The sequence below is a fragment of the Cherax quadricarinatus genome, unplaced genomic scaffold (assembly GCF_038502225.1).
Source record: "Cherax quadricarinatus isolate ZL_2023a unplaced genomic scaffold, ASM3850222v1 Contig194, whole genome shotgun sequence".
In the NCBI taxonomy this organism is placed as follows: domain Eukaryota; kingdom Metazoa; phylum Arthropoda; class Malacostraca; order Decapoda; family Parastacidae; genus Cherax; species Cherax quadricarinatus.
The window spans coordinates 80,351-92,500 of record NW_027195220.1 but is presented as its reverse complement, the minus strand read 5'-3'; the positions used below and the strand labels follow the sequence as shown (position 1 = coordinate 92,500).

The window sequence follows — 12,150 nt, the reverse complement described above, 5'->3', positions numbered from 1 at the left end:
TGCGTGGAACAGTCTTCCCAGTGGGGTGATAGAGGCTAGGACCTTGGGTAGCTTTAAGAAGAGACTGGACAAATATATGAGTGGGAGGGGCTGGGTTTGATTGGTGTTGGGGGGTGCGGGAGTTGTTTCTTGAGAAGCTTTAGGTAGAGATCGTTTTGATAAGGACCTGCCTCGTATGGGCGAGTAGGCCTTCTGCAGTGTTCCTACATTCTTATGTTCTTATGTTCTTACTTCAGAACACCTGTGACAACCTGATTCCTCCTTTTTCTTCTCCCTCTTCCCTTTCTTTTTTCTCCTTTGGGTTGTCTTTCTTCTGCCCTGTATATTTGTTTCATCTATATTTAATTTATTTATCCCCCCCCCCGTGTTCTTGCTGTGGGCACCTAGCTCCCTTGCAGTGCTCCTCTTTCTTAGTATTTGACTGGCTCCTCCTCCTCATTACCTCCCCCACTACTACTACTACCTTCTACCTTCACTACTACTATTGCTACTACCACCTCCTGCCCATATATACCCCTCCCTCTCTCCTTTTCCTTAGCATGACTTGGTAAATGGTCCAAGTCAGACCGAAATGTCATCGTAAGCTCCTCTCTTCTATGTGTGGGTTATTTGTGTATCGTTCCAGTCACGGTATTGTTACTTTTTTTGTTATAAACCTTGGGTAGTTTCAAATTTAAGTTGGCTAAATATACAGGCGAGGGGTTGGATTTGAGTGGGACTTGCACATGAGTAAATAAATTCTCATAAAGTTGGTAGAATTACCGACAATATGTAAAGTAAAAGGACACAAGTGCAACTAATGTGACATTTATTGTGGCAACGTTTCGCTCTCCAGGAGCTTTATCAAGCCATGGCTTGATAAAGCTCCTGGAGAGCGAAACGTTGCCACAATAAATGTCACATTAGTTGCACTTGTGTCCTTTTACTTTACAAATAAATTCTCAAAAACTTATTTCTTGGGTAGCATTGAAAATTGGGTTGGGCAAATATTTTGTTAAAGGGATGGATTGTGAAGGACCTGCCTAGTATGGGCCAACAGGCCTGCTGCAGTGTTCCTCCTTTCTTATGTTCTTATGTACAGAGGAATATAATAGTTGGATGTACATACCAAAAGCCCCTTTGTATGCAGAGCATTTCAGGCAAACTTAGTAATTAACTTTAGATTAGTAAGGCAATAATACATAGTTCATATGGTCATTAGACGAGTCACAGTGAGTACAGTAGAATTGTATATTCTATCAGGTAACACTACACAGTTTTGTGTAATAAAGTTGGTAGAATAACCGACAATATGTAAAGTAAAAGGACACAAGTGCAACTAATGTGACATTTATTGTGGCAACGTTTCGCTCTCCAGGAGCTTTATCAAGCCATTACAAACAATACATGGACACAGAGGGTATATAAAGGCTCAGAGTGAGGTGAATACTAGTGAGGTACCATTTCGATGTTCACTAGTGGTAGTAGTAGTGGTAGTAGTGGTGGTAGTGACAAAAGTAATACAATATGGTAGAGCAATTAATTCGTACATGAGTAAAAGGATATAAAAGCTATTACTTGGGTAACATAAAAATAGGTTGGACAAATATAAACTGGAATGAGGCAGCTTGTTTCAGTGTTCACTCTCTGTGCTTTGTGTAGTATAACAGGAGAGACTATGTGATGGCAGGGTTTACTGTTTTCAGGAGGATTCTTGCTAAGACTTCGGAGATGGTGAAGCTCCCGTTGTTTTGTTTAATTGTATTCGAAACAGCGATCAGTGCTGATTCGAGGCACTTGCGTCTGCGGAAATTAGTTTCTTTGATAACTAATTGGGCGTCTCTGAATTTCATGAGATGATTGGTGGAATTTCGGTGTTGTACACAGGCGTTGTTCAGGTTATCGTTCCTACATGCGTAAATGTGTTCATTGAGGCGGGTGTCGAGGTTTCTGGCTGTTTCACCTACGTAAATCTTGTCACAGCCTCCACAGGGTATAGTGTAAACTCCTGCATTGACTGGTTCGTGGTGCTTGGATTTTGTCCTGGTTATATCCTTTATTGAAGTGCTAGAAGCGATGGCGACTCTGGTGTTAGCTTGTGAAAGTGCTTTTGAGACGTTCAGTGCAACCTGACTGTTGGGAAGAATTATAACTTTGCTGGGAGTGGTGTTGATGCGTGGAGAATTTATGATCTGAAGAGCTCTTTTCTTGCAGTCTTTGATGAAGAAAGAAGGAAAATGTAACTCTGTGAATGTTTGGTGAATGTATGTACACTCCTCGTCAAGAAACTCAGGACTACAAATTCGGTATGCTCTTAGGAAAAACCCGATGATGATGCCTCTTTTGGTCTTGGTATCTTGACTGGAATAGAAGTGTGTGAGATCATTTTTATTGGTGGGTTTCCGATAAACTTGAAATCTTAGGTTGTTGTCTACTTTGTGAATGAGGACGTCGAGGAAAGGTAGCTTGTCATTGGACTCTTCTTCTAGTGTAAACTGGATCGCCGGTTCAACTGCGTTGAGCCTTGCCTGAAGATCCCGTACATCAAAACGTTTTGGAGTTATTACGAGGACATCGTCCACGTAACGTAACCAATTGACGCTTGAAGGGATGATGTTGGCGAAGTGTTCGGACTCTAGGTGTTCCATGTATAAGTTGGCTAGGACGGCACTGATGGGGGACCCCATTCCCATGCCGTAGGTTTGTTTGTAGAGCTTGTTATTGAAAGAAAAACAGTTGAAATTAACACAGAGTTCAATTAAGTCAACGAAATCTCCGGGAGGTAGAGGAAGATTAAGGTCCTGATTGACTTTACGTCGTAGAACCTCGATAGCTTTTTTGGTAGGTACTTTTGTGAAGAGGGAAGTCACATCCAAACTGCTTAGTTTCTTGTTACGGATGGAGAGGTTACGGATGCGGTTGAGAAGATCACCTGAGTGTTTAAGATGAGCGGGGCTGATGGTCCACAGAAGGCAGGAAAGATGTTTGGCAAGAACTCCGGCTAGTTTGTGTGGAGCACTGCCTATTCCTGACGTGATTGGTCTGAGAGGAATATTGTGTTTATGGGTCTTGGGTAAACCATACATGTGTGCTGGTTTAGGGTTGCTTGGTAACAAGTACAGAAGTTTCTTCCCTTCTCAAGTGCGTTTGAGTATTTGTCTGGTTTTGTATAGAAAATCTTTGGTGAGCGTCTCCCACTGTTGAGTGCTGATGGGTTCGTATGTAGATTGATCATTCAAAAGGTCCATCATTTTAGTGTTGTAGTCACTGGTGTTGAGGATGACGACTCCACCTCCTTTGTCGGCGGTGGTGACGATAATGTTGGGGTCGTTGGCGAGGTTCTTAAGGGCAGTGATGTATCGTCTAGGAAGATTAGAAGTAGAAGGTTCACATAAAGCAGTGAGAAGGCCCTGTATATAACCCTTCTGGAAGTTGCTGTCACTGTGTCTATGGTTCCTGGTAACTAGATTAAGTTGATAGTAACCTCTCCATCCGTAACAAGAAACTAAGCAGTTTGGATGTGACTTCCCTCTTCACAAAAGTACCTACCAAAAAAGCCATCGAGGTTCTACGACGTAAAGTCAATCAGGACCTTAATCTTCCTCTACCTCCCGGAGATTTTGTTGACTTAATTGAACCCTGTGTTAATTTCAACTGTTTTTCTTTCAATATCAAGCTCTACAAACAAACCTACGGCATGGGAATGGGGTCCCCCATCAGTGCCGTCCTAGCCAACTTATACATGGAACACCTAGAGTCCGAACACTTCGCCAACATCATCCCTTCAAGCGTCACTTGGTTACGTTACGTGGACGATGTCCTCTTAATAACTCCAAAACGTTTTGATGTACAGGATCTTCAGTCAAGGCTCAACGCAGTTGAACCGGCGATCCAGTTTACACTAGAAGAAGAGTCCAATGACAAGCTACCTTTCCTCGACGTCCTCATTCACAAAGTAGACAACAACCTAAGATTTCAAGTTTATCGGAAACCCACCAATAAAAATGATCTCACACACTTCTATTCCAGTCAAGATACCAAGACCAAAAGAGGCATCATCATCGGGTTTTTCCTAAGAGCATACCGAATTTGTAGTCCTGAGTTTCTTGATGAGGAGTGTACATACATTCAGCAAACATTCACAGAGTTACATTTTCCTTCTTTCTTCATCAAAGACTGCAAGAAAAGAGCTCTTCAGATCTCAAAAGTACTTTCACAAGCTAACACCAGAGTCGCCATCGCTTCTAGCACTTCAATAAAGGATATAACCAGGACAAAATCCAAGCACCACGAACCAGTCAATGCAGGAGTTTACACTATACCCTGTGGAGGCTGTGACAAGATTTTCGTAGGTGAAACAGCCAGAAACCTCGACACCCGCCTCAATGAACACATTTACGCATGTAGGAACGATAACCTGAACAACGCCTGTGTACAACACCGAAATTCCACCAATCATCTCATGAAATTCAGAGACGCCCAATTAGTGATCAAAGAAACTAATTTCCGCAGACGCAAGTGCCTCGAATCAGCACTGATCGCTGTTTCGAATACAATTAAACAAAACAACGGCAGCTTCACCATCTCCGAAGTCTTTGCAAGAATCCTCCTGAAAACAGTAAACCCTGCCATCACATAGTCTCTCCTGTTATACTGCACAAAGCACAGAGAGTGAACACTGAAACAAGCTGCCTCATTCCAGTTTATATTTGTCCAACCTATTTTTATGTTACCCAAGTAATAGCTTTTATATCCTTTTACTCATGTACGAATTAATTGCTCGACCATATTGTATTACTTTTGTCACTACCACCACTACTACTACTACTACTACCACTAGTGAACATCGAAATGGTACCTCACTAGTATTCACCTCACTCTGAGCCTTTATATACCCTCTGTGTCCATGTATTGTTTGTAATGGCTTGATAAAGCTCCTGGAGAGCGAAACGTTGCCACAATAAATGTCACATTAGTTGCACTTGTGTCCTTTTACTTTACAAGATGCAGCCACCACAATTAAAATATCTCTCCAATGTCAACATTACCTCCCCTCCTTCAGAGTACATTAACTCTACTTATACTCGCCTCCAAAAGACAAGTGTGACTAACAAGAATCCCTGAATTCCACCATGTTATCTTACTTGCCTTCCTACAACATGTAATGCCAGAGTTTGGTGGTAGAGTAAGAGTGGTAGTGTAATCAAGTACCTGGATGGTGTGGGTGTGGGTGGGTGGTGGTTGGTGCTGGAGAGCATGGAGATATAGTTGACCATCTTGTAAAGTTATCCTGGAGTAGCAGAGGTCATCTTGGTCTTGCTGGACAGCCAACACCAGGCCAGCCTCCACCAGCCTCTTGATGCTCTCACTCATCCCACGAAGATCATCAACCTGTAGACAGTGTCACTAACATTATCACCTGTGTGTAGTGTCAATACCATTATCTTCTACATAAAATGTCAGCACCAGTACCACCTGTGTGTGGTGTAAGAACCATTATCACTAGTGTATTCACTAGACCATTAATTAACCTTCTGACTGTCTTCGTCGAATAAATATGTCTTACAAGCCATTGTGTTTGATGTATTGATACACCAAAATTCTAGCAGCTTCAAATCAAGTGGGAGAGAGCTGGTAGGCCCACATGTGAGAGAATGGGTCTGTGTGGTGGGTGTACACAGCATGAAAAAAATCAGACCCAGTGGTGCATTGTGGAAAGCCCATTTCTGTACGCCTTGTTCACCATGCCCCGTGGTAAGAAACTCCTTACTCCCCGGTGAATTGGGAATCTTCTGTTCCCAAGTGATGACTAATAAACTTACCCTAAATACTGATGAAACCTATTTCATTCAGTTTGGAAACAAAGCTGCAAATGTTCCACTTAACATAATGCTAAATGGATCATCAGTCAAGACTTGCAGAGGGAAAATTCCTAGGTATCCACCTTGACAATAGCCTTAAGTTCCAGACACACATACAACAAATCGCCAAGAAAATATCTAAGACTGTAGGCATACAAGAAAGATACGGTACTATGTTCCACAATCAGCTCTCCTGGCACTGTACCATTCACTCATATATCCTTATCTCACATATGGAATTTTTGCATGGGGATCAACATTAAATCATCTAAGACCTCTAATAACCCAGAAAAAGGAAGCAGTAAGAATAACAAATTCCCACTCCTGCCAGCATACTCCACCAATTTTCAAAAGCCTGAATCTGCTCACCATTAAGAACATCCATACTTATTCATGTGCCTACTACATACACAGAACAATACACACAAATATAAACCCTCTACTTCTCCTCACCAACCTTAACAGGACATGACCACAACACAAAACACAGATCTCTTTTTGATATACCTCGTGTCCATATCGCACTGTGTAAAAACTATGCACATAAAGGGCCCCAAAATATAGAATTTATTACCAGAAGATACTTAAGTAACCCAGTCAGAAAATCAATTTAAGACTTCTCAAAAGCCACTTAATTACCCTAGACTAAATGCTAAATATTCAGTACTCACATACTCAATATGTACTCCCATATCATAATTTCAACAATTACTTTTGAACCTTTTATTCATTGTTGACAGAAATGTAATTGAATCATTGTTTTCACAAAAAGCATTTTTGAATATATGAATATATCTTTTCTTAGGTAGTAGGTTGGTAGACAGCAACCGCCCAGGGAGGTACTACTGTCCTGCCAAGTGAGTGTAAAATGAAAGCCTGTAATTGTTTTACATGATGGTAGGACTGCTGGTGTCCTTTTTTCTGTCTCATGAACATGCAAGATTTCAGGTATGTCTTGCTACTTCTACTTACACTTAGGTCCCACTACACATACATGTACAAGCATATATATATACACACACTCCTCTGAGTTTTCTGCTATTTTCTTTCTAGTTCTTGTTCTTGTTTATTTTCTCTTATCTCCATGGGGAAGTGGAACAGAATTCTTCCTCCGTAAGCCATGCGTGTTGTAAGAGGCGACTAAAATGCCAGGAGCAAGGGGCCAGTAACCTCTTCTCCTGTATATATTACTAAATGTAAAAGGAAAATCTTTCGTTTTTTTTCCTTTTACCCACCCCGCCTCGGTGGGATACGGCCAGTGTGTTGAAAGAAAGAATACATCTTTTGTCTTATATAGATTCACTTATAATTAATAATCTACTGAACAACTATGATATAATTCCTAGTGTTAGGTAGTCAGTAAGCCAATAATGTTAAGTCGGCCCATAATGCCTAGGCATAACAGAGGCTCTCTTTGTATTGTAACCCATTATTGTAAATACATAATCTCAATGTACTATTTGCAAAGACATAAATAAATAAAATAAATAGTTCTAACACTGATGGAAGTGCCAGTGAAGGTGAATTTCACGGTTTTGAGGAGGGTATGGCTGAAAGCAGTGCCCAGGATAACGTAATTAGTGATGAAAACGCAGACGGCCCACAACCTTCCACCACTGGTGCTGGGCCGCCTCATTCACATTCACCCGTGCCAGGGCGAAAGAGGAAACTATTTCCCCATATACACGACTCAGATGTGAGCAGTGAAAATGATAGTGATAGTGATTTCCAAGCTACTGAATGCAGCTTGAGTTGCGACAGTGAGGGGCAATATTCTCCAGTGAAGCGGCAGTATGTACGATGCAGCATGCATTCTGGTGGTGTGCCACATGCCATTCTAAGGGGAAATAGTAAATCTCAGAGTACATCCTGTGACCCTACACCACGAACTGATAGTGAAAATCACAATGATATTGTTACAATGGGGATGGATAATGTGCATAGGGCAGAAGGTGGTGGTGGTGGTGGTGGTGGTGGGTGGCGGCGGCGGCGGCGGCGGCGGCGGCAGTGAGATACGTCATGTGGCATCAGCAGCGGCCCACTCTGGTATCCACGCCATTAATTCAGCACAGCCACAACAAAGGCCACCCTCAACCACTTCCACACTCCCACAACCACAACCACCTGTCAGTATTTAGTACCCACCAGCAGACCGCATCTGGGATTGGCAGCAAGGTGCCAATTTTGTTCCCAATCTCCATTACTTTGATGAAACACAAAGTGGAATACTGCCATCGTGTACACTTGGGAACAATCCAAATTAATTTCCCCATAAGAAATAATGGAAATCCAATTAATCCATTCCAGACACCCAAAAGTATTAAACAAAATAATTCTTTTATATGAAATATACATTTCCCTACACAGAAAATAATGATACATGCAGAGTATAACATTACTAAAATGACGCTTACCTTCATTCAAGACTTATTGATGAGTGATGAGACAGGAGGGGAGAGGATGGAGGTGTACTTGTGTTTGGAAGGGAAATCACCTTCTATAAGGACATTAGGTACTAAGTCCTTTTCCAGGGTTACTACCTTTCTATGTTTTTTTAATGTCACTAGTCCCAAGAACCCTGTCACACCAAAAATCTGTCCAGAGAGCTCTGTTTCTGGGACACAACACTGCCATTGTAGATGTTGCCAACACGGCCTGCAACAGATGTGTCAGGGTGATGTTCATTCATAAATGTTTGCACTTCCGTCCACTTTGCACAAATGTCCTTAACCCTTAATTTGTCCAAATGTGGATCTACGTTTATGTGCGTAGCACTCCGACCTTGATTTTCTCCATAAGAAAGTATGTAAAAAAAAGTAGATCTACGTTCGGAGCGCTACGCAAGCAAACTCAGAACTACGTTTGGACAGTTTAACCCTTTCAGGGTCCAGAGGCCCTCTCCGAGACTTGTTCTCAGGGTCCCCCCAATTTAAAAAAAAAAAAATTCTTATGAAAAGATAGAGAATCTTTTCCCCGATCATAATGACACCAAAAGTATGAAATTTGATGGAAAACTTACGGAATTATGCTCTTGCGAAGTTAGTGGTCCCGACGATGTTTACGCATCGGCGATTTTGCCCACTTTGACCCCTATTTTCGACCAATTCCAGTGTACTAGTCAACAAAAATCATACCCATTTCGCTAGAACTCCATTTTTTTTCTACCGAATGAGTACAAGAAACCATCCATTTACCGATTTCAGCTATCCAATACAGTGGTCAGAATTTAGCAATTTTGCCAATTTCACACAAATTTCAAAAGATGCCAATCTCCAAATAGGGTCCAGAATAAACAAGAAAGACATTCCTGGCACTAAGATAACATTTCCTCTGTTCATTAGTAACGTCCTCACGCCCCTCTTACATTCGTTTGCTTTCCATTTTGAATTTTTATTCTCACAAAAAAATAGAAGATTTACTGTTATGCAGACTACTGCATTAGTGTAGAAATGGTATAAATAATATCGGCGCACTTGTGAGAGAATATTAGACTCACCAGTTGACGTGTTTTGGACGCTTAGAATATTTGTTTACTTTTGAACTTTGGTAAAAATCGAACATTTCTGATACTTTGAGCTCAATTTCAAGGTATTTTTCATTGTAAAACCAGTCAAAATCATCTCAATTTCTGTAATATGTCTTCCATTCTATTAAATGAGACCAGGAAAACTAGAATACAACAATAAATACCATACAAAAATACAGTGCAAAGTCGCTGTTTTAATCCAAAAACGCGGTCAAAGTTTTTTTTTTCCTCATTACGCACTGTGTGCTGCAGGATTTTTTTTATACTGCTCACACTGACCATATAGACCCATTCTTTCATATGTAGGCCTACCAGCTTTCTCACTAGATTTGAAGGCGCTAGAATTTATGAGTACTAGTATGTCAAGGACCCTGGCACGTAAACCGTACTAGCACGGCCGAAACCCTGAAAGTGTTAAGGGTTAATATTTGAAGGCAGCACCTTCCTCCATCTTTCTTCCTCCTCCTCTGAAGGAAATTCCTGAGCTCTTGCAGCTCTGTAGTGGTTAGCTGTTCATCGTCGTCCCCCACCAACTTTTCCCACATCCTCCAAACTCACATCCAACCCCATGGAATTCCCCAATGCCACAATAGATTCCACAACTGCCATAGGTTCCTCAGGGTCAGCCCCAATTATTATTATTATTATAATCAAAAAGAAGCGCTAAGCCACAAGGGCTATACAGCGCTGCAGGGTAGGGAAGGAAGCAAGGGAATTGGATGGCCGGAGGGAGGGGGGATGATCAGCAGGTTACAGAAAACAGCGGGGCAGGGGATAGTACGGGGGTAGAGGGTAGCAAGAGATACAAGTAGAAAGGGCTGAAAGTATCAGAATTTGTGAAGTAAGTCAGTCGTTGTCAAAAAGTCAATAAGAGAGTCCGGATGAAAGGTGGGTCCATCAGCGAGAAGGGAAGGTAAAGAGAGAGCAGCGGGGCGAAGACGACGACAGAGGTAAATTCTGCGTGCTCGTTGATAAAGTGGGCAGTCCAACAGAATGTGGCTGACTGATAATGGAGCTTGGCAATTCTCACAGAGAGGAGCAAGACGCCTCTCCATGAGATATCCATGAGTAAGACGAGTATGGCCAATGCGAAGACGGGAGAGAGTAGTCTCCCAACCTCGACACTGGTGATAAGAAGACGGCCAGTAACCTATACTCGGTTTAATAGACTGAAGTTTGTTGCCGAGCATAGTAGACCAACGTTTTTGCCAACGGGTGTGAAGGTGGGAAGATATTACAGCAAAATAGTCCGTACATGGAATACCTTTGTAAGAAACTGGTAGGTCATGTACTGCTGACCGCGCAGCAGTGTCTGCCTGTTCATTGCCCTGTACGTCAACATGACCAGGGACCCAACAAAAAACAATATCTTTATGCTTAGTAAAGATGCGGCGTAGCCAAAGTTGGATACGGAGGACTAAGGGGTGAGGTGTATCAAATTTTTGTATAGCCTGTAAAGCACTAAGGGAGTCTGAGACAACCACAAATGATGACACAGGCATAGATGCAATACGGATAAGTGCTGTAAGGATGGCATATAATTCAGCAGTAAAAATACTAGCTGAAGATAGTAAATGCCCTTGTACGACGCTGTCCGGAAACACTGCTGCGAATCCTACGCCGTCAGAAGACTTAGAGCCATCTGTGTACACAGCAATGGCATGAGAATGAGAGTGAAAGTGGTCAAGAAAAAGAGAGCGGGAAGCGACCGTAGACAGTTGGGCTTTCGAGCAAGGGAGGGAGAAAGAACAGACTCGAACAGCTGGGACCTCCCAGGGGGGTAGGGAAAAGTGAGATGCTACATGTACATAGAAAGGTGGTAGTTGAAGAGAAGACAAGAGCGAATGAAGGCGAAGAGAGAAGGGACGGAGTAAGCAGGGGCGGCGAACAAATAAAGAATGTCTACTAATATCAGTGACCATTCTATAAATGGAAGGATTGCGGAGATCATGAGAGCGTACATAGTAGCGCAGGCAATGGGCATCACGGCGATCGGATAAGGATGGAACGTTCGCTTCTGCATAGAGGCTTTCGACAGGGGAAGAGCGAAAAGCACCAAGGCATAAACGTAATCCTTGGTGATGAATGGGGTTAAGGCTAGAGAGAGTAGCAGGAGATGCCGCTGAATAGATCTGGTCACCATAATCAAGTTTCGATAAAATAAGGGTGGAATGTAGGTGAAGGAGGGTTCGACGATCAGCTCCCCACGAAAGATGAGCAAGGGTTTTAAGAAGGTTCAGCCGGCTGTGACAAGTTGCCTTCAGAGAGGTAATGTGAGGTTTCCAGGATAACCTACGATCAAAGAGGAGGCCCAGAAACTTGACTGTATCACGTTCAGGGATACGTGAGCCATAGAGGTACAAAGGATGATCAGAGATGACAGAGCGTCTAGTGAAAGTGATTTGGTGGGTTTTAGTGCTGGAAAATTTAAACCCATGTGTGGTGGCCCAATTGGAAACACGGTCGACTGCATGCTGGAGAGAAACTGTAAGGAGGTGACAGTCAGCGCCTGCACAGGCAATAGCAAAGTCATCAACATAGAGTGATGACCAAATATTTGATGGAAGACTAGAGGCCAAATCATTAATAGCAAGGAGAAAAAGTGTTGTGCTCAGAACACATCCCTGGGGGACACCTTCAGCTTGGACAAAGTCCGGGGAGAGCACATTATTAACCCGAACACGGAAATGCCTGTCAGTTAAAAAGTTCTTAAGGAAGGATGGTAGATTGCCTCGAAGGCCTAAGGAGTGGGCTTGGGCTAAAATATTATACCTCCAAGTTGTG

At 42.5% G+C, this 12,150-nt stretch overlaps 1 protein-coding gene across 1 annotated transcript in view; it reads right to left on the bottom strand.

Moving 5' to 3' along the window:
• The window catches only part of LOC128700943 (uncharacterized), a 122,001-nt gene that overhangs the window by 52,230 nt on the left and 57,621 nt on the right, over positions 1–12,150 (bottom strand). The window contains exon 4 of the mRNA XM_070080173.1: positions 5,191–5,370. Coding sequence (XP_069936274.1) covers positions 5,191–5,370 — 180 coding nt within the window. The remainder of the gene's footprint in view (positions 1–5,190; positions 5,371–12,150) is intronic.